This window comes from Gavia stellata, chromosome 15 (assembly GCF_030936135.1).
Source record: "Gavia stellata isolate bGavSte3 chromosome 15, bGavSte3.hap2, whole genome shotgun sequence".
Taxonomy (NCBI): domain Eukaryota; kingdom Metazoa; phylum Chordata; class Aves; order Gaviiformes; family Gaviidae; genus Gavia; species Gavia stellata.
In genome coordinates, this window is record NC_082608.1 from 1,658,150 (window position 1) to 1,680,674 (window position 22,525).

At 62.6% G+C, this 22,525-nt stretch overlaps 1 protein-coding gene across 1 annotated transcript; it reads left to right on the top strand.

Annotated features, from left to right (window-relative positions):
• Positions 1–3,597: 3,597 nt before the first annotated feature.
• Positions 3,598–21,558, top strand: HSD11B2 (hydroxysteroid 11-beta dehydrogenase 2; the record flags this gene model as incomplete). Its single annotated transcript, XM_059824995.1, has 5 exons — positions 3,598–3,766; positions 19,606–19,818; positions 20,057–20,242; positions 20,511–20,648; positions 21,131–21,558. Coding segments are annotated over 5 exons (1,068 nt in total), but the record flags the coding sequence as incomplete, so codon positions are not given.
• Positions 21,559–22,525: the final 967 nt, after the last annotated feature.

The following is a 22,525-nucleotide window of genomic DNA, read 5'->3' on the forward strand; positions in this document are numbered from 1 at the left end:
CTTCAGAGCCCAGGTTCCCCAAGGCTCTGCCTTGTGGCCACCTCCATCATTTTCACCGGGTTCAGTAGCCCACTGCCGCAAGCGAGTGGATTCCTGCGGGAGAGCCTGCGGCCATGCTGTTGGGAACATCCCGCCTCCTCCTCTACCTCGCCGGCATTCCCAGCATTCCCCTGCCTGCAAGAGCAGGGCTGCGAACCCAGCCGGGTCCCACCACCACACCCCGGCAAAACCACCCCAGCCTGTTTGACGCTGCACTTCTGCAGCGCTGCCGTCGCCGCTGATGAAATGTGTTTTTCCACCGGTACCACGGGGGTTGTTTCCAAGAAGGATGGCACAGGCATCCACTGCCATTGCCACCACCGTGGGGGTGCTCGCGGGGTCTGGCAGGGGCGGCCGGCACCGGCGGCAGCCCGGCTGGCAGAGCCTGGCTTCTCCGGGATCGGAGACCGGTGTTGATGCTGACACGCAAAAGCCTCTCGCCCTCCACGCGGAGGGCACCGAGGGTCAGGCTCATGGCAAGAGCCAGCGGGTGCTCCGTGGCAGGGACGCACGAAGGATCGCCAAGTACGGAGACTTGGTGAAATATTAAAGCAGGTGCTTAATAAAGCAAGCCCAGGAGCAGCAATTACCCTGTGCAATAAACCTGGAAAGGAGAGGACTTTGCCCCCCTGGCCGGGGCGGTGCAGGGAGCTCCTGCCGGCACTCACCGGAGGTGGCACGGACCTGGTGCCCGGCACTGCGTAGCAGGGCTTCCCTCGAGCCTTGTGGCATTAGCCAGGGCAAGCCAAGAGCCGACCTTCCAGCACGCCTCGCCGTGCCGCAGCCCCAGAATAACGCCAGGGAGCCGGGTGGGAGGGCGCTGCCCGCTCCGGGTGACGAACAAACAGCGGGATGCTGAGAAATGGTTTGGGATCACCCAGGGGTCATTAGCCCCCCATGGTAGGGAGCAGGTGGGAAGGGATTCACACCTTACCTCTGAGCACCGGGAGAAACCCGAGCGCGCCTGGCCAAGGCGTCGGGACCTGGGTGGCACATGGTCCAGCGGCCGTATGGTGCTCCCCCAGCAGAGGAGCAGGTCCTGGGGGCACCACCCTGCAAGGGGAGACACCGATGGAGGGGTGGCCCTGGGGGGAGGCTGTGTGCTGTGCTCCCCCTGTCCCATGGGATGTGGGCACTGGCGGCACTGGTTCTGGCTCTGGCAGTGGGCAGGGGAGCCGCCCTCCCGCCGAGCGGGGCCGAACACACTGCTGTTTCCCACCGGGAAGCTCTGCCCGGCATGGACACCGAGCCAAGCCGTGCCAGGCTGAATCAAGGCGAGCTGAGCTGTACCAAACCATACCATGTCAAGCCGTGCTGAACTGAGCTGAGCGGAGTTGAACAGAGCTGAGCTGAGCTGTGCTTTAGGTGGCATGACGTCTCGAGCCGTGCTAAACCAAGTCCAGCCGTGCTGAACCAAGTCAAGCTGTGCTGAACCAAGTCAAGGCGAGCTGAGCTGTGTTTGCCTAGGTGGCACGATGTCCTGAGCCGTGCAGAGCTGAGCCGAGCCATGCTGTGTCATGCCAAGCTGTGCCAAGCTGTGTTGTGTCAAGCCATGCTGAACTGAGCTGTGCCAAGCTGAGCCGAGCTGTGTCGAGCTGAGCCGTGCCTACCCAGGTGCCATGATGTCCTGAGCGGTGCTGAGCCAAGCCAAGCTGAGCTGTGCCAAGCTGAACTGTGCCTACCTAGGTGGCATCATGTCCTGAACCATCCTGAACCAAGCTGAGCTGAGCTGAGCCGTGCTGTAGGCGGCATGATGTCCCAAGCTGTGCTGAACCGAGCTGAGCTGAGCCATGCCTACCCAGGTGGCACAATGTCCTGAGCTGAGCTGAGCTGAGCTGAGCCGTGCTGAGCTGAGCCGAGCCATCCCTACCCAGGTGGCACGGTGTACCGAGCCGGGCTGCGCTGAGCGGGGCTGAGCTGTGCTGAGCTGAGGCAAGCCGGGCCGAGATGAGCTGTGCCTACCCATGTGGCATGATGTCCTGAACCGGACTGAGCTGAGCTGTGCTGAGCTGAGCCGAGCTGAGCCGAGCCATGTTGAGCTGAGCCATGCCTACCCAGGTGGCACAATGTCCTGAGCCAAGCCGTGCCTACTCAGGTGGCAGGATGTCCCGAGCCAGGCTGAGCTGAGCTGAGCTGAGCTGTGCTGAGCTGAGCCGAGCTGAGCTGAGCCATGTTGAGCTGAGCCATGCCTACCCAGGTGGCACGATGTCCTGGGCTGAGCTGTGCCTACCCAGGTGGCATGATGTCCCGAGCCAGGCTGAGCTAAGCCATGCTGAGCCGAGCCGAGTCGTGCCTACTTAGGTGGCAGGATGTCCTGAGCCAGGCTGAGCTGAGGCGAGCCGAGCCGTGTGTACCCAGGTGGCACGATGTCCTGAGCCAGGCTGAGCTGAGCCGAGCTGAGCTGAGTTGCGCTGAGCCGTGTGTACCCAGGTGGCACGATGTCCCGAGCCAGGCTGAGCTGAGCTGAGCTGAGCTGAGCCATGCTGAGCTGAGCCGTGCTGAGCCGAGCTGAGCCATGCTGAGCTGAGCCATGCCTACCCAGGTGGCACGATGTCCCGAGCCAGGCTGAGCTGAGCTGAGCTGAGCCGTGCTGAGCCGAGCCGTGCTGAGCTGAGCCGAGCCATGCCTACCCAGGTGGCACGATGTCCCGAGTCGGGCTGAGCTGAGCTGAGTTGAGCTGAGCCATGCTGAGCTGAGCCGAGTCGTGCCTACTCAGATGGCAGGATGTCCCGAGCCAGGCTGAGCTGAGCCGAGCCGAGCCGTGCATACCCAGCTAGCACAATGTCCCGAGCTGGGCTGAGCTGAGCTGAGCTGGGCTGAGCTGAGCCGTGCTGAGCCAAGCCGAGCCATCCCTACCCAGGTGGCACGATGTCCCGAGCCGGGCTGAGCCGAGCCGTGCTGAGCCGAGCCGAGCCGTGCCTACCCAGGTAGCACAATGTCCCGAGCTGGGCTGAGCTGAGCTGAGCTGGGCTGAGCCGAGCCGAGCCGTGCCTACCCAGGTGGCACGATGTCCTGAGCCAGGCTGAGCTGAGCCGAGCTGAGCTGAGCTGTGCTGAGCCATGCGTACCCAGGTGGCACGATGTCCCGAGCCGTGCTGAGCCGAGCCGTGCTGAGCCGAACCGTGCCGAGCCGAGCCGAGCCGTGCCTACCCAGGTGGCACGATGTCCCGGGCCCGGCTGGGCTGAGCGGGGCCGAGCCGAGCCGAGCCGTGCCGAGCCGGGCCGCAGACGTCGCGGTGCCCCTCCGGGTCGTGCCGCCGGCCCCCGCCCCGCTCCCTCCCCGCGCTGCCGCCGGGGCGCCGGGCCGGTGCCGGCGGTGCCCGGTGCCCCGGTGCGGGCCCGATCGTCTCCCATTGGCGGGGGCGGGCGCGGCCCCGCCCCTTTCCCACCGCCTGGGCGGTTATAAACGGGCGCGGCGGGGCCGGGCGCGGCGGCAGCGGCGGGGCCGGGGCCCGGGATGGAGCCGGGGCTGGAGCGCTGGGCGTACGGCGCGCTGTGGGCGGCCCTGGCCGGCAGCCTGGCGCTGCGGGCGGCCCGGCGGGCCCTGGGGCCGGGCCGGGGGCTGGTGCTGCCCCTGGCGCTGCTGGCCGGGCTGCAGAGCCTCTGCCGCGCCTGCCTGCCGCTGCCCCTGGGGCTCGCCCTGGCCGCCGCCGCCGCCTGCCTGCTGCTGTGGCGGGCGTCGCCCCGCAGGCTGCTGCCGGTGGCGGGTAGAGCCGTCCTGGTCACAGGTGAGTGCGGGGACGCGGCCTCGACGCCCCGACGGCCCCGGCCTGGGGCCGGCAGGGAGCGGGGTGGCCCACGGCCACCCGTGCGGTGTCGCCAGCGGGGTCCCGCCTGGGTGCCGTCGCATGGGCTGAGCGGTGGCACGGCCCCCGGCTTGCCCGCTCATCCCTCTTCCTCCAGCGTGGGTGCCGTTGCATGGGCTGAGCGATGGCACGGCCCCCGGCTTGCCCACTCATCCCTCCTCCTCCAGCCTGGGTGCCGTTGCATGGGCTGAGCGATGGCACGGCCCCCGGCTTGCCCACTCATCCCTCCTCCTCCAGCCTGGGTGCCGTCACATGGGTCGAGTGGCGGCATTGCCCCCGGCTTGCCCACTCATCCCTCCTCCTCCAGCCTGGGTGCCGTCACATGGGTTGAGTGGTGGCATTGCCCCCGGCTTGCCCACTCATCCCTCCTCCTCCAGCGTGGGTGCCGTCGCATGGGTCGAGTGGTGGCATTGCCCCCGGCTTGCCCACTCATCCCTCCTCCTCCAGCGTGGGTGCCGTCGCACGGGCCGAGTGATGGCACGGCCCCTGGCTTGCCCGCTCATCCCTCCTCCTCCAGCGTGGGTGCCGTCGCACGGGCCGAGTGATGGCACGGCCCCTGGCTTGCCCGCTCATCCCTCCTCCTCCAGCCTGGGTGCTGTCGCACGGGCCGAGCGGCAGCACAGCCCCCGGCTTGCCCACTCATCCCTCCGCCTCCATGTCCAAGCAGAACTGGCTGGGCTGGACCTGCTGTTGCCCTTCTCCCCGAAGCCTCCTCGCTTCGGGGCTTGTGTCGGCCCCTGGAAGTGGCTCCTCGACTTGAGCTTTGACCACCAGTTGCAGCACGATGCTGGGAGCCGCTTCCCCTGAAAGCCGGGAGATGGAACAGGACACGTGGCGGGGCTGGCGCAGAGCCGGACCCCTGCGTTGGGAGCACCTCGGCTGCCCTCTCCTCCCCTCTGGAGTCATGCTTGTTCTTAGAAAGCTTCTCGTGGCTTCTCTAGAGGCAACAACGGAGCCGGTGACCTGGGGCTGAGCATCACTGCTTCAGCCAGAGCTCTGTCCTGGGGGCTGCCAGGGGCAACCGAGGCTGTTCCCCTTCTTTGCGGGGGCATCCTTGGGAAGTGCTGCTCAGCTGCTGCCGGCCACCTCTTCGGGCTGCCTGGCACGGAGCTTCTCCGTGGGGAAGGTGGCTCTGCAGGCGCTGTGCTGTGCTCCCAGCTCAGCCTCTGCACGGCTCTGGTTTGGTGGCTGAATTTCTTCAGGGTATCTCGGTATACAAGTGCTTTCCTTTCTCCTTCCTCCTGGCAGTGGGACAAGAGGATGATGAAGGTACCTGGAGTCAGCAGGTGCTTTGCTGTGAGGTGATGGCAGCAGTCATGGGGTGAGGAGGAAGCACTGGAGCCAGGGTGGCTGTTGCCGCAGGTGTGCCGGGAGGGTGCTCCTGGCTCCGCATGGGTGCAGAGGGGAGGGAAACCCATGGGCGTGACCGTGGTGGTGCTCCTGATGACAGGAACCTGCATCCTGGTGGGAATGGCTGGGCTGGGCTTGGAGACCCCCAAGTTGGAGAAGGGAGTTTGCGTGTTTCCTAGAAAACTGGGTCGCGTGATGGAGAGTTGCTCTGAGAAGGAAAGGTGAGAGCCGGGTCCCCCATCCAGCTCAAAGGGCTGTGTGGCACCGGTGGGAAGTGGAGGGAGGTCTCTCCGGAGGAGGAAGCTCGGAGGAGCGGATGGATGAATGATTCAACCGAGTGAAGGTCAAAGCCGCGGTGGGGCAGGGCTGCCCGGGGAGGACATGTCTGACAGCCGCGTGCTTGCAGGTGCCCGGTGGCACGCCAGGTCAAGCCAGCCCTGGCTGTGTGGCATTGCCTGTATAATTAGTGAGTCAGTGGCTGGAACAAGGTGTTCTTGCCCTGGTGCGTTGAGGTGACACCTCTGCAGCTCTGGTGTGTTTGCTCTCGGCTGTAAATACTTTGTGGTTTTACAGGTTCGAGGCGCTGCCTGCGGTGCGGGATCGGCGTTTCCTTACTGCCGCTCCAGCAGGTGCCTGCCAAGGGGCAGATGCGAGGGCTGCTCTGCCTGGGACAGCATCCCTCGCTTGAGTATCTGAATAGTAATTAATTGCGGATTAATTCTGGATGCTTCCTGGCAACTGGGTATTGGGTGTCTCCAGTGGGAGCAGCCAGGGAGGATCAGTGCAGGAGCAACCTTTTCTTGGAGAAAGGCAACCTGGCCTTCCTCTTCTTGCCCATGGGAAGCAAAACATGGCAGAGGGAGAAGCACGGAGTTGGGTGCCTGGGGATGCTGGGCATCAGTGAACGTGCACAAGGTTGGCAACGGGGCTTCTGCCACCCTGGATGTCATGCTGGACCCTGTAGGTCAACCAAGAAATGCAGCGAAGTCCCCTCCTGATGCCTGCCGTGGAGCAGCGCAGGTCCCAGCCCAAAAAACTTTGGGCATCGTTTCCTCTTACGCATACTTCTTGGCCACTGGCTTAATCCCGCGGCAGGCAGTTGCACAGGTTCGGTGATGCTTACTTGGAGCAAGGGAATGTGGCTGCAGTGCTGTTATATCTCCTGGTCAAGGTGTCCCAACTCTTCCACTTGCCCACTCTCCCAGACCCCCTGGGAACAACCCCACGTTGCGCTCTGCACATGATGCTCCAGCCCCGTGTGCTGGCCCGGACATGGCAGGCTGATCGGAACGTAGTTCATGGGAAGGGCTGAAGGAAAACGAGCTGCGCAGTTCGGTGGGAAAGTAGGGGAGCAGATGCGGAGCTGCTGCGGAGCGAAGCTGCTGTCCCTGCGGTGGCAGCAGGGACTAGAAAGTTGTGGTGTTTCCCGTCTGTAGCAGGTTTGCATTTCAGGGGTTGCACATGGGGCTGGGGCTCGGCCAGAGCAGGGATGGGCAGCTGCCTGCTCCTGCCGGAGGGCTGCGCAGAATGCCGCCATCTCCCATGGTGCATCCCCTGGGCTAGCAAATTAGGTGGCCGTTAGTCCCTGTGGTGCTGTGTTTACCCGTGGCTGTGACCTTGGGGCTCTTGCTCTGCATCCTGATGGTCCGGCTTCTCCGGGAGCTTGGCTCCGGTGTATGCAGCCTGGCTGGGGGCAGGGGGTGAGGAAAGTGTTAATCCTGCCTTCCTAGGGGAGGTCACAGCTGTTTGCAGTGAGGAGGAGAATGCCCTCCTGTGCAGCGTGGGCTGGGAGAGGTCAGCCCCAGGAGGACAGGCAGGATGAGGAGGGGAGCAGAGATCAGCTGCTCCAGCCCAGGGCTGGGAGGGAGATGACAGCCATCTCCACGCTGCCCTTGACGTGCTGTCCTGAGCCTGCCCGTGAGCCCAAACCTGCCTCAAAGATGAGCCCAAGGTCTGGCACAGGCTTTGGCCAAGGATGAGATGCTGCAGGGACCCCAGCACGCCTGTGGTGTGGGCAGGCTGGGTACAGGCAGCTGCCTGACCCAAGGCTGATCCGGCACCGGCAAGCTGCAAGGTAGCCCGATACCCGGCATCCCTCGCCACCGGTGTGCGGTTAGGGCACCCTGGGGTGCTGATGCTGGTGGCTGGCACCCGTGGGCCAGCAGCTCACTGGGAGCAGCCTTGCTCCGAGCATCAAAGGGCTTGTTTCTGTGTGTGCGTGCCTCTTGCCAAATCTGAAAACAGCACTATTGGGCGTCCTTGGGTGCGTTGGAGTCCTCTGAGCCGTGTGAGCGAAGAGGAGGGGTGTTGCTTGTGTCCCCTATCTCCTTCCTCTTGGGAATTCGTCTTAAAAAGCACTCCAGCCTCTGTAGCCTGTGCAAGGGTGATGGTCTGCGAGAGCAGCCTCGGAGAGACGTGATGAGCTTCCATTGCTTGGCCTCTCCAGATCCAGGCTGACAGCACTTCGTGCAAGGTTCGGTTTTGACCTGGGTCGGTTTAGATGCGAGCCTAGATCATCCTTTGGTCCCTCTGGTCTTAGCGGGTGCCTGTGAGATTCAGCGATTCCACGGAAACCACCCAACCGGGTTTAGGGTTTGGAGGCGGTGGAGGGATGGCCGTGAGCATCCCGGGGCTCCGCTGTGCAGCCGGAGCAGTCGCGAGCCCCTTGCTGTCATGTTGCTCTGCTGTCTGCGACTGCTCGGGGTGGTTTTCTCAGACAGTAGCCAACTGCCCAATTTACTGCAGATCCTTGAAAAGGACTGAATGGAAACCAGGCTGTAGACCCTGCCCGCAGGGTTTCGCTAGGGCGGAGGGAAGACATGAGTTGCGTAGCAAGGGATCAATTCTCACGCTTCAGCTTGGATGGAGAAGTTGAAAACGGCGAATGGTTGCTCTGTCTGTAAAGGTTGCACCTGAATTACACAGCTCTGAAATAACCCAAAGCCACAGGGCTGCTGCCTGGGGGAGGTGATTTGGGTCCCCTCCATCCTTGCTCTTCCTCAGTGTGGCTTACAAAGCCAGGAGGCACCTGCGGACCGGTCCGTCCCCCAACAAATCATCTTCGTGAACAAAAGCGGTTGGCAGGTCAGGCTGCTCCGGACCCAAACCTGCCGTGTTCTCCTCTCTTCTCCTCCTTCCTCACTGCGGGAGAAACTCGGTTTTCCTGGTGAGGCTCTCTTGTTGCAATTGCATGCCCCATTAACAATCTGAAATGGGTCAGAGCTTCAGATCGTGTTCAAGGTTAACAGAGGTTTTGCAACTCGATCGTAGTCAAGCGGAGCTTCGACGTTTCCTATGGGCTCACCAGATGTGGAAGCATCTGGTGACTGCGGCAGGATGGATTGATTCAATCCAGATGTCAGGATTCTCATTGTTCTGCCGCGAAGGTAAATCACTTTCCTTGGTAAGAGAGCAGCATCGCGCCCATCCGGACTTTGATGCTGTCTCTTAGACCCATTTTCCAGCTAACCTGGGTGATGGAGAGATGTCAGGGGTCCAGGCTTTGGGGCTGTTGAGGAAACACATGCTGACTCCGGGATGGGCACCTCTGCTCCGGGACACGGCTGGAGCAACCGGCACGGCACACTCGCAGCCTGTATTTGGTGCTGAGCCTGCCAGCAGCCTCGCGATGAGTAAAGCTTCGTGCGGTGACGCTATAGCTCTCCATAGGCAATTTCCACTCTGCTTCTGGAGCTGGGGAGCCAGCTGAGAGGTACCCGGGGTCTTCCCCAGGCTAAATGCAGGCTGAAAACCAGCTCGTTCCCTGGAACTGCTCTGGTTTTTCCAGGATCTATTAAAAATTAACAGCAGAGACAACTGCTCCTCCAAGCTGAGGGGGGGACAGGACCAAAACCAAACACCCAAACTCCAATCCTGGTGTACAAGCAATCCCTTGCATTATTTAAAGAAAAAAAAAAAGCAACATTAACTCTAGTTAGCGGATTTGCTGCTGGTTTCTGGAGGCAGAGTAGAAAACCGTCTTTCTCCGCCTCTCTTTGCAGGGCTGAAGCTCTCCCCCCACTTTGTCAGCAGCACTCCGCAGTTTTGGGATTCTTCAGAAATAGATACCTACCCCTGCTCACCGCAGATGTTTAGATATATACGCTCAGCTTTTTCTCACTTATCTATTAAATAAGCGCTTTCGAAGCCCGTTCATGTCACAGACCTGTTGGGGGTGGGTTTTTTAGCACCGTTAACCAAAAATGATGAGCACAGCTAATTAGGAGGAAAAGCGCATAGAAGTTGCGCGCTGTGGGAGAACGGAGTTGGTAGAGAAACCCAAGCTGGCTTGATTAGCGCTCGGGGTTACGCAGGGACATGAGAGCAACAAAGCAGAGACTTCCCTGCAGAAATGAGATTGTCAGATGGGAACGGATATGCTTCGGAAGGAGAAGTGTAGGCAGTTGCTGCCCTCTAGTCCAAGGAGCAGCACGTCTTTAATGAGGTCTGGGATTGTGTTACCCACTGAGTCTAGCTTCCCCTCAAGCCGGGATCCGCTTACAGAAGAGCCGTGCTGTTTTTACTACTGGTAGCACAAGGATGGTGGACTTGGCCAACCAGGGTTTGGCTCGAGCAGGGATGGGGTAGGGGGTCTTCAAGGTGCCTCCACCCAGCCTGGGCAAGCATTTGACTTCTCCCCATGGTCTTCTTCCAGTGCTGGTCCCAAAGCCCAGCTGGGGGACTCCGCTTGCCCAGCTGAGCCGTGCAGGAGGAAAGGCTGGAGGGCTTTCATGCCTCTGCACCTCCCAATGTCCTTCCTGCCATCTCAGAGCTGCTGTGGAGCCTGCGAGGTGGAAAATGCCCAAGAGCGTTGCCCTCATGCTGTCAGTGTGTTGCTATAGGTATAGTTTGGGACTTTTTTTTTTAACCTTGCCCAGTGTATGCCTGTAACCTCCTTCTCTGGGGTATATCCACTGTCTCCAGTCCCCGTTCTTCTGTCCCAGCCTGTGTGCGCTTCCACGTGCGATGTATCATTCCTGCTTCCTTCTCCCTGGGAGAGCTGCCAGCCCCTGAGCTTTATCAACTTGCCTGTTAGGAGCTGGCTTCCCCGTCACGCATGCTGCCGTCCCAGGATTTGCTGGCTGTAAGGCTGTAATCTTGAAAAGCAGTTTTTGGCTTTACAGGCTTTGCGGCGGCGCGGCCTCTTGACGGGTGGTTGACCCTGAGGAGCCAGATGGTGGGTGCTCCCCAGGCAGGCTGGGGGTGGAGAGGAGGGGTGGGCTGGTGAGCTGAGGTCCTGGAGGAGATGCCTGCCCCAGTGTCTTCTGCGGATGCTTTGAATGTCTGGCTGCTTCTTTCAAGCCTTTCTCCGTTTCTTCTGGTGGTGGTGATCTTCTCATGCCAGGTCTCTCAGCTTCCACCAGACATACCCTTGAGCAGATTTGTGATCCCTCCCCACCCCATTTCTCCGCTCTGGTGGTCATACTCCAAATTGGCATAAACATCATGTCATGCACATCTACTTCTCATGACCCTGTCCAATGACACTGTGACCATCCAATGACACTGTGGCCAATGCTCGCTCCTCTCCAGGGTCCCAGTTACCAGGTGGGGACAAGCTCTATAACCTGGGGTCTGCAGCCATCCCATGGTGACTTCTGTCCCCGCTTCAGCTGGTGTGCTGGGCTCTGCCTGTGCTGTCCCCAGCCAAAGGGCACCCATGGGTGCTGCCCTGTGCATCACCCTTCAGCCTGGGTCAGCACGACTATGTCTGAACACATCAGCCTGGAGGGCCATCTTCATGTATTTTGGGAAAAGACACCAGAATAGTCTTGTGATACTCAGACTCTGATGAGCTGGTGGGAGCTGCAGGTGGAGGGTGAGGAGGGGACAACTTAAATCAGGTACAGAAGGGGCTGGTGTGGCTTGAGGTGGCCATGGGGGTACAGCTCTTAGCCTGGGGGGGCCTAAATAGCTCAACGTATTTCAAAAGCTGTCTTGGCTGAAGCTCAGTTGGTGCTTACTCAAGTGTTTTGCTCAGTTTCAAAAAAAAAACCACCAAAGACTGAGCTCCACATGGATCTGGAAGCTGTAAGAGTAAATACAGTTGGTGCAACTGCGGAGCCCATTGCAATGTGGGGATGGGCAGAGCTTGCACCCCTTTTTCTGCTTGCCTGGGCTTGTGGCATGTAGTGGGAGTTTATTCTTGTGACAAGGGGAGTGATGAGATGGCACCTTATGAGCAAAGTAGAATTTCATCACCAAAATACCCCTGAACTGATATGACTCCATTGAAACCACCGGAGCTTTATTGCAGTGCTGCAAACTCTGAGCTGCTTAACATCATGGTCCCCTGGGCTTGCTCGGGAGCGACTGCTTTGCTCGGCACTGCCCCAGCCTGGCTTCATCCCTCCTGGCACCGCCTGTGCCTTGTCCCTGGTGGAGTGGCACCCTGTCTTGGGTGGCAGTTTGGGGCTTTTCCACGGCTGACCTGACCCACCACGTGGCCAGAGGTTCTCCAGGTCCTGTGGTGATGGTGGTGCTTTGCTGTCCTGGCTAGAAATACCTTCCCTGAGATGTCCCGGGGTGGTGATGTCTCATGGTGGACCACGTGGAAGAGCTGGCCTTCCCTTCTGCTGCTTGTGGATGGCTTAGCCCTGCCTGTAGCAGACCTTAGGCATGACCTTCTGCCTCTCCTTGCTGGCTCCTGGGGCCTGGTGTGGTATCACATGTGAGAGATGGATATGGGGCTTGGTTGGTGTTTCTCCAGCCTGCTGGGAGTCCCTGGGGAGCTTTTTTGCAGCCCAGAGATGCTCCCAGCATGTGCCCCAGCCACGGCTTTGCTGCCACCACCTCATTTCCCGAGAGCATCTTTGGTGCCGCACCCCGGCCGTGGCTGGTGGAGCTTTCCGGCTTCCCACCCTGGCTCCCACCCAGCCTCTCCCTCTCCAAGAGCCTGGGTGGATGTGTTACTGGCGCCAGCTCGGCATCGGCACTGATCCCGTCAAGCCGTCCCTGGGCCATGGGTGTCCTTCCCAGCGACAGCTCTTGCTGATGGATGGCTTTCGCGGCACGCCGGCACTGTGTTCCTGGTTCGCCGTGTTCCCTCCGAAGGTGATTATTAACCCGGTTATCGCCGCAGCTCTTCACAACCTCCTCTTCTCAGGGAGACATCCATCCATCCATCCATCCCAGATTAGCTCCCATGCACAGGCTGTGCCCTTTCCCAGGCAATGTCTGCGCTGCCATCTTCTCCTACTCTTCCCCTGCCCGTGGGAAGCTCAAATCCTTGACCACAAGAGTCCGGCTGCTCCTTTCAGGGAGTTGAACTCCCCTCGCTGGAGGCGGCGGCTGCTGGAAGATCCCATCTGGCCCCGGGATGCGGCGAGTGGCTGCTTCCAGGGAATTCCCTGTGCCCTTTTTCTGCGAAACCCCGAAGCGCGGCAGTGCTGCTGGGAGGAGAGGCGCTTCCTCCGCCCCCCCTGTTTGCGAGCCCTGAGTTGCTCCTTGCCCTGCCAGGGCTGGGTTACCCTCCTGTGCCCGTTCCTCCTGCATCCGAGGAGGATTCCGGTGCTTTTGCATCTGCTGACCCTGCTGGTGCGAGCCCTTAGGCTGAGCTTAGCGGGTCCGGGTGTCGAGCCACCCTCCCGAGAGCTTAAAGCCGGCGCTGAGGCTGACTGCAAGCTCATGGGGGGATCCTGACCTCCTCGAGCATCTCGCCAGGCGCTGGCCTTGCACAAGGGAAGGTGGCTGGGCTCATTTCTGTCCCGGCTGCACCAGGGCCATGTGCGATGTAACGAGCTCTTGGCTTCGTTAGCCCCACCAGCTGCAAGCAGCATCTGCTGCCCACAGCTTTGGGTTGGGGGGGATAAGGTATCTGGGTGGCTTGTAGTGACGGGGAGGGCTGCGGCTCCCCACACTGATTTATCTCACGGCTGCTTTTGTGCCACTGGGTCCCCAATACTGATGCACCGGAGCGGGTGCCTGCTCCTGAGAAATGGGCTTTAATTCAGGAGCTGTGGGTGCATCCGCGCTGGCCTTGGGGCTCCTCGTCATCTCTGCCTGGCTGCTTCGGGTTGTCTAGGCAGAAAATCAGATTTTCCCCTTCTCTTTGCTTTGTTAAGTGAAACAGATCTCCTCGGGTGGAGGTGACAGCGCGTGAGGCTTCAGAAACACTCGGCTAATCCGTTGTAATTCACACCATCTGGCCCTTGTCCCCGGTGTGGGGAGGGTGTCTGGTCACCCCCCGTACCCCTTGCTGTGATGGGCATCCCCGGCTCTGCCTTCTGCCATGGTCCACAGGCCTCCCTGGGGGGCTGGGGGGCTGCCTGGCCCCCACCCCACCCCATAGGACCTGCTGGAAGGACATGGATGTAGCACTTCATCCCAAGCTGCGGGAGCTGTCAGCACCCCAGCCGGTAATCTCCCTCCTACTGCCTGTGCCGTGCGGGGGGTCCCCGGGGAGCGGGGGGCGGCACGTGCCCCCCTTGGCTCAGGTCCTGCCCGGGGAAGGAGGCTGAGGCTTTGCAGGGACCCCCACCCAGGCTGCTTGGGTGGGGGGCTGGTGCGTTGTCCCCTCACCGGGAATTTGGGGATGGGATTTGGGTCATCCCTGAAGGCATCTCCCTGGGTTTAATTAAATTTAATTAGGCTTGAGGCTTCCCGAAACCCGGTGCTGAGGACCAGCAGCAGCAACATCACCAGGGCTGCTGCCACCTCCTGCCACCCTGGCCCCATCCACCAGCGCCCGGGCACGGGGGCTGCTCCCGGGGGACTCTCTGGGGAGCGGGGACACCCCGCTGCCGGCACAGCACGCTGCCGCGCGAGCCACCGGCTGGGGTGCGGTTTCCTGTTGATGGTGATGCTGCCGGCTGCAGTGGGGTGAGGGGGGGCTGCCGGTGCCCCTGCCCAGCCCCGCTCCCCCGGCAGGACCCTGGGTGCGGGCAGGCGGCGGGCGATGGCCGGCCAGAGAGGAGGGAGCCGTCGGGCAGCCGGGGCGGCTCAGCTGCCACGGGCGCAGGTGCTCCTGCCATCCCCTCCCTCCCCAGTGCCCTGCCAAGAATTTGTTCCCTGACATCACCCCTTTATCGCTCCTCGCTCCAAACGTGCGCGGCATCCGGGAGGTGTTGGCTGCGGGGCCCTGCCCTGCCCACGAGGGCTTTTCCTGGGCACATTGTCCTGCCCCGCATCCTGACACCCCCCCCAACCTCCCCGAACCCCTTTTGGGGTGTCCCATCCCCTCTGGTGGCACCGTCCCCGCTACATCCTGCTCCGGCCGCTCCCCTCGGTGCCACCTTGCCCCGGGCTTCCTCATCCCCGGGGTTCCCTGTGGCACTCCCAGGATGGTGCCGGGATAACCGTCCCCAAGCAGCCAAGCCAGGATCAGTCCCCGCTGCACCCGCTCAGGCGCCCAGTGCAGCCTCCCCGCGGTGTAGCCGGGCTCGACCCCATCCCGCGCCTGGAGGAGCTGGATCGGAGGCGGCGACGGTGAATCCTGCCGGGGCCAGAAGGCAACACCTCTGAGCAAAATGTCAGCCGTGTTTAGCTTGGCATCCCAGGCAGGATTTGAGCTTGAGCCTATGGAAACAAGCAGCTCAGCGTGTTAATCCGCTCGGCCTCGGCGCCCCGGCTCCCCTCCGGCTGACGGTGTCCTTGAGCCCAGCGTCGTCCCAGGGCTGGGAGGCTGGTGACAGTGGTGACAGCCCCTTCTTGGTGAGGCATCTCGGGCAGGGGGGTGGGACACGCAGCCCAAAAGCTCTGTGCAGGAGGTGGGATTGATGTCCTGGGATTTGGGGAGCAGTGGCAGGGCTGGGGGGGGGCACACGGGGCACCCAGGCCTGCAGAGCTGGGGCAGGGACGATGCTGCTCCGGGTGTCCGACCCAGCTGACAGGCACCCACCTGCCTCTGGGCTTGGCGAGAGGTGGCGTGTCCCCAAAGGACGCCCCACAGCCGCCCCACTGCCCATCCTCGCCAGGTACCCGGGTGCCCCTGGGGCTGTGGCTGCCAGGGCTAACCCCGGGGGAGCTGCTCCATCGGAGGGATGCTCAGTCCTGGGACAACCCCTCTCCAGCTTCCACGCCGGGATCCCAGGCTGGGGTGGCTGTGGAGGGAGCAGCTCCCTGGGAGCTGCCGCTATACCCAGGAACCCACCGGGCTCTGGGCCTTTCTTCAGCCAAGCTGCGCTTGTGACCCTCCGCCGAGGTTTTGCAGGTCTGTGCTGGTCCTCTCCCGTCGTGGCGGCTCAGGGATGAGGATGCGTGGCTTGCAGCGCCACAGCTCAGGGATGAGGATGCATGGCTCATGGCTTGGGGATGAGGATGCACGGCTCGTGGCTCAGGGATGAGGATATATGTGGCTTGCAGCTCCATGGCTCGGGGATGAGGATGCATGGCTCATGGCTCAGGGATGAGGATGCATGGATTGTGGCTCAGGGATGAGGATGTGTGGCATGCAGCTCCACGGCTCAGGGATGAGGATGCACGGATTGTGGCTCAGGGATGAGGATGCGTGGCATGCAGCTCCATGGCTCCGGGATGAGGATGCACAGCTTGCAGCTCAGGGATGAGGATGCTCAGATTGTGGCTCAGGGAGGAGGATGCATGGCTTGCAGCTCCACGGCTCAGGGATGAGGATGCATGGCTCATGGCTTGGGAATGAGGATGCACGGATTGTGGCTCAGGGATGAGGATGCACGGATTGTGGCTCAGGGATGAGGATGCACGGATTGTGGCTCAGGGAGGAGGATGCGTGGCATGCAGCTCCACAGCTCCAGGATGAGGATGCACAGCTTGCAGCTCAGGGATGAGGATGCACGGATTGTAGCTCAGGGAGGAGGATGCATGGCTTGCAGCTCCACGGCTCAGGGATGAGGATGCGTGGCTCAGGTTTGGGGATAAGGATGCACATCTTGCGGCTCAGGGATGAGGATGCACGGCTTGCAGCTTGGGGATGAGGATTCGTGGCTTGCAGCTCCACGGCTCAGGGATGAGGATTCACAGCTCATAGCTCAGGTGGGGAAGTTACTCCTGTGTCACATCAGGGTGAGCACCATGGACCCGTGCCACCAGCCCTCCATCGCGTACCGTGCCGGTGGTGGGTGCAGGGGTGGGGTGGGGCGGTGATTGTGGTTTGACAGCTCCTGGACAGTAGCCATGTTATTGCCAGTCTCAGCTCCGCTCAGCAAAAACTGTGGTGTTGATTTCAAGCACGTGTCCTTGCGCGGCAGCCTTGGTGCTGGCTGCAGGAGCAGGGCAAATACCTGAGACAGCAAAAAGCCAGCGTGGTTGTGCAGTGCCTGACTCATCCGAAAGAAATGTGCCCGCACCAAACCGGGACTGTGGCTTCAGCCGGCGGCACATGAGCCCGTGCCGCAGCCTGGCCCGGCAGCGAGGAAGCATGAGCGGTGCCCACCCCATGCCACGGCCGGGCGGTGGAGGCTGTGGGCTGGCTGGCCGGGAGCTGCCGGGCTGGCATGGCTCAGCCCCTCCGGTGTCTCTGGTTTTGCCGGCGAGGGGCATCTCTGGGCGGTGGGCACGCCGTGCCGCATGGATGGGCCACTTTACCTTTCCTGAGTGTGCAGGAGGGCAACCCAACAGCGATGCTGGAGGCCAGCCCTTTTTTTGCTTGGTCAAGACGGGTAAAGCCAGGGCTCCTTGTGCCAAAATCCCAGCGGAGGCTGCTGTGCCCCATGCCTGGGGGAGCCACTGCGATGGCTGGAGCTTCTGCAAAGTCCCCGGGGAATTGCTGCCGACCCACTGCTGTGGCAGAAGGCCAGCCAGCCCCCCGGAGCGGGCGTTCGCCCCCACTTGCCGTACCTGCGGAGCGCTGCCGGCTTTTGCAAGCCGGGCTTGGGCTCTTCTCCCGCTGCAGCAAAGGCCTCTGGCTGGCTGCTGGCCCGGGGCTGGCAGCGGGCAGGGGGATGCGATGTGGGGCTTCAAGCCGCCTGCGCCCCTCCGCCACGCTCCCTATGCCAGGCTTCTGCGCTCGGGCCGATCGCCGTCCCACCCGCCGGCACAGATGCAAAACCGGTTGGCAAGCCGGGAGCCGGGGCGGGGGGAGCTGGCGCCGGCATCTCCTCGTGATGCAGCATCCTCGGCGGCGGCGCGCCCAGCGCCAGCCTCGCCGGGGCCGCGCAGACTGGCCGGCTCCAGCGCTCCCGGCAGAGCCGAGCCAGTGGCGACGGTCCTCGTGCCAGCCCCGGCATGGCCGGTGGCTCCTGCGCCGGTAGCCACAGGGAGCGAGCATGGCTCCTGCCGGGCTTTGGGGCTGTGTGCTGCGGTTCCGGGGGGTTTCATTCTCCCTCCCTGCACTCTTGGCCATGCCTGAGCGCGGCGGCCTGGAAGCCGAGCAGCTCCGGAGACCTTAAATAACACCAGAGCATCCTCGCCCTCCTGGCCCCGGGCCTCCCGCCAGCCTCCCAGGAGGGTTTTTTCTTTTTTGGTTGGGGTTTTTTTTGTGTGTGTGTGTGAATAAATTAAAACTTCCGAAACAAACCCTCCGACCGCCCTGCTCCTCTAAGGCAAAACAAACCCTGCCTGGCTCGGATGGCACACGGCCGTGTTTGCTCCCTCCTTGCAAGGCTTGCCCGAAACAAGCCAGCAAGCCTGACTCGCTCGGGTTTTTTTGGGATGTTTCCCGGTGTTTTGAGGCTCGGGAGGTGATGGGGAGCTTCGTGTTTGGCCTGGAAGCCCTTCTTGCCGGCTGGGGCAGGAGCAGCGCAGGTAACCGTGTCCCGGCGGCGGTGGCAGGCAGGGTGCTGGCTGCGGCACGGTCAGGCTGTGGCCGCGAGCACTTTTATTTTTAAACCTTATCTTTATTGCAGTTTTCTCCTGCCCTGTTGGGAAAGGCAAAATGCACCTTATCTGGCCGGCTGCTGGCAGCACGACCTGTTCCCAGGGAGGGGAGAGGCGGATGTGCCGTGCCGGCAGCCCGCGGCACCTTCAGCATCCCCTGTGGCACCGGGGATGGCGCCAGGGTGATGCCGGGGCTGATGCTGGGGTGATGCTGAGCCGGCCCGGCATACACCCATGGTGGGTGCTGGGTGTTGGGTGGCTCCAGTGGGAAAGGGGGGTCCCCGCAGCCCGTTCCTGCCAGCTGAGCACCTCCGGGGTGTATTACCGCTCTGGCCTCTGGCCAGGGGCTTTATTACCAGTAAAGGTGAGCTGGGGACCAGCCCATGGATGCTGAGCCAAGGACGGCTTAGCTGACACCCCGAGAGCTGGAGCCAACAGCGCCCCAATCCCAGCCTGGGTGTGCAGGAGCAGGGAGCCGAGGGGGACAGCCAGTCCCCGTGCCCACCCCCGGGCTGGCAGGAAGGGTGCTGGGAGGGGTCTGGGGGGGGGGGGGGCGCTGTCGTGGGGGCCCATGAAGCGAGGGGCAGTGCCCAGGTCCACCATCGCGTCCATCCCAGGGTGGCTGTCGGTGCCGGATAGGGTCTTTTCCCAGGGATGTCCTAAGGAGCACCCAAGGGTGCCTGACCGGGGGGGGGGGGGGGGCTGCAGAGGCCATGGGGCTGTCCCTGCAGCACTCCCCTGTTAATGGTTAATGTGGCCGGGCAGCAGCGGCGGTGGCGCGGGCTCCCCTGCAGCTATCAGCGCTGCCATCGGCCCGGGAACAGGCTGTACCTTGCTGCCGTTGTTGCCGCTGTTTGTTTGCATCCCAGCCGCTTCGTCCCAGTCACCGGCCCCGCGACACCCAGCTCCCACCCGGGCTGTCCCCCAGCCACCCTGACAGTGGCTTTGCGGGTGATGGGGGTCACCTGTGGTGCCCCTGCTCGGGCTGAGATGGAGGAGATGAGGCTGGAACCAGGCATGGCAGCACCCAGTGCTCTCCAGCATGGGGCATTCCCATCGGATGCTCCCTTGAAGGATGGGGGGAGGCAGGAGCAGACCAGGACCCCTCTTTTTTTTCCACCCCTCCCCTTTCCCCCCCCCCCCTTTTTAATCCCCTCGGCACCCCAGCCAGGCGAGGAGGGTGCTGTGCCTCTTGGCCACCATTTCTGGGAAGCGAAAAGCATTCAGGGAAAGGCAGCATCTCCCACGGGGCTTTGTGCCAGCTCCCAATGGAGCTTTTGGAGGATATTTGGGGGGGGTGATGCCTCCCGCCCCGCATCGCTGCAGGGCTCTGGGCTGTCCCAGTGCCTCGCTGTGCCCGTGGTTTTACCTGCACCTTGCATCCGAGAGGCGCTCGGGGCGATGGGGTTGCAGATAAGGGAGTGTTTTCTTCCTCACACGCGCATGTGTGATCGAAAACAGCAGCTCCGCGACCTGCAAATGTCCCAGGTCAAGGTCACGTCCTCGGTGGGACAGGGAGCCGGAGCGGGGCGGTGAGCCCCAAACAGGGGACCAGTGCCGCGGGGTTTGGTCGGTGGGGATGGAGAGGCAGAGCTGGCAGGGGGGTTGTCCCTGGGGGCTGGGGACAGCCAGCCGGTGGCTGTCACTGGCCACTGCAGGGCTCCTCTCGGCTCTCGCAGGCTGCGACTCCGGCTTCGGGCAGGCGACGGCGCAGCACTTGGACGCCATGGGCTTTCAGGTGTTCGCCAGCGTGCTGGACCCGCAGGGCCCCGGCGCCCAGGAGCTGCGCAGGAGCTGCTCGCCGAGGCTGACGCTGCTGCAGATGGACCTGACCAAGCCAGAGGACATCCAGCGTGTCCTGCAGCACATCCAGGCCCACACAAACAGCACAGGTAGGAGCCCTTGGCAACCCCTGGGGACCCCACGCAGCCCCCCTGGACCTCAGTTCGTGGCCAGCGTGGCAGTGCCAAGCCTCCATGTGCCCCCCACCAACAGCCTCTGCTAACAGGGCTTGTCCCAGGGCACCCTGCATTTCCCCTGCAGCACCCCCATCAGCCGGGGAGCAGCTGGGATCCCCAGGGTAGGGGGTCCCCCATTCAGGTCACCTCTTTGAGCACCCTGTCCCCACAGGGCTCTGGGGCCTGGTGAACAACGCTGGCTTCAATGACACCATCGCCGACGCCGAGCTCTCGCCACTGGGCAAGTTTCGGACCTGCATGGAGGTGAACTTCTTCGGTTCGCTGGAGCTCACCAAGGGGCTGCTGCCCTTGCTCCGCTCCGCCGGCGGCCGCATCGTCACCGTGAGCAGCCCCGCAGGTGAGCAGCCTGCCTTCAGCATGGCCCGCCAGACCCCTGGCACCCTGCGTTTGGGTGCAGGTCGAGCATCCCCATGGTGTGGTGGGGCTCCCACCCCCTTGGGCACCTCCGCTTCCCCAGCCGGCGGCATCAGGCTGGCACCCTAAGCCGTTTCCTTGTGCGGGGGCCAGGAGCGCAGCCCTACGCAAGCCCTCCCGGTCCCTGCCTGCCCCCAGCCATGCAGGCAGCTGCCTGAGATCCCGCTCGCTCGTCCTTTTTCTCCTGCAAGGTGACCTGCCCTTCCCCTGCCTGGCAGCCTACGGGGCCTCGAAGGCAGCCCTCAGCCTGCTCATGGACACCTTCCGCAGCGAGCTCCAGCCCTGGGGCGTCAAAGTCAGCCTCGTCCTGCCTGGCTACTACAAAACAGGTAAGAGAGTCGGCGCCTGCTTGCTGCCTGCACCCGCCGGCAAAGGGCAGGTACCCCGGGGAGGCAGAAGATGGAGCAATGGCAGCAGTCGGTGGCGCAGGACACAGCTTCTGAGCCTCCCTGGCCACCTCCCTGGGGATGGTGGCCATCCTGTCATCTTTGGGCTCCAGTTAGTGAGAGGCAGGGTCAGGATCAAGCCCTGACAGCAGATCCTCTGCCACCGGGGCTGGCCGGACCAGCTTGGCCACGTTTACAGCAGCTCTGCCCTTCCTGCAGGCAGGGTCCGAGACCTCTGCTCCACTCCCGAGCTATGAAGAGCCACCATGGTGCTCCCACAGCGCTTCCCCCGTGGCAGATCTCTGCCAGGGTTTCAGCAGGACCTTCCCGGGAGGCTGGGAGGCGACTGGGGGCTGCTGGCACCCACGCCGGCGAGGCTGGAGGAGGGGGGCCATGCCGCTCACGGGGGGGCCGCGTCCTTGCAGGGACGACGTGCGACCCTGCCTTCTGGAACCTGCAGAAGCAGCGGCTGGTGGCCAGCCTGCCCCGGGAGCTGCTGCAGGCCTACGGCGAGGACTACGTGGAGGAGATCAATCGCCAGTTCATCCAGTTCATGAAGGTGGCGGTGGAGGACCTCAGCGCGGTGGTGAACAGCATCACGGACGGGCTGCTGGCTGCCAACCCAGCCGTGCGCTACTACCCAGGGCAGGGCCTTGGGCTCATGTATTTCATACACCGCTACCTGCCCTATTTCGTCCGAGACTTGTTCTTGAAAGGATTCTTCATCAACCCCAAGCTGCCCCGAGCGCTGCGGCGAGAGCACCACAACGACGCGAAAAAGGCCTGACCTCGGCCCGCATGCGGTCGCGGGGCAGGAGCGAGCCTTCGCCCGGGATTTCCAGGCACACCAGCCCCCGAGCGTGTGCACAGCCGCCGGCATCGTCCTCCTGCACAGCAGGGGAACAATCAGCACTAGACATTAAAAACCAAATTGCTTTCCAAAATCAGGCAGATCTATTTTCTATTGTGCGAGAATCAATGTTTTCTAGAGACCTTGTTTTTGTATTTTTTCTAAGCGCGCATCCTCCAAGGGGGCTGCCCCTGCCTGACTCTGCAGCTCTGCACCACGGGCTGGGATGTACCTCAGGCGTTTCTCAGCCACCCAACATCTTCCTCGCTGCTGCAGGAGCTGCAAGCATTTTCTCCATCACCTCTTGGCTGGGTCAGGCCCGGGATCCTGCAGCCGCTGCTGCGCCAGCCCCTGCCCCACTGCAGTTCATGACACACTCCACGTGCTCCCAGTGAGCGCAGGGGCCGAGGCTGGGCTGCAGAGCTCTTCACGAGATGAACTACATGATTGTCACTTTTTAAATAAATCTGTTCTTGATATGCCACTGGACTCTGGCAGTCTCCTTCCGCGGTGCAGCTGCTTGGCCAGGGATGCCCTGCCCGCGAGCAGAGCCGAGCCAGGTCACAGCCGGCACCACACCGAGCACCGTGGCGGGAGCCTTGCGTGGGGCAGCAGGGGCCACAGGCAGCCCCAGAAAAGGGGTCAGCGTGCCAGGAAGAGCTGGCACCCGCTCCCCCTCACTCCCTACCCCCAAGGCTTCCTTTTGCTTCACTCTGACTCCGTGGCCCTGCTGGGGCAAGGACGGAAGGTGTGACGGTGCCACACACAGACGGTGCCACACACAGACAGCCCCACGCAGGAAGCCCAGGCGCAGGGGGACAAGCTTAGCAAAGCCAGGGGATTTGCCACGCAGCTCCCTAAACGCATGGCTCACTCCCATATGGCTGAACAAGCAGCGAGGGCTACAGCTCCTGGGCACCCACCAGCTCAGCACCCAGCTGCACCCACAGACCAGGCATCACACGCAGCT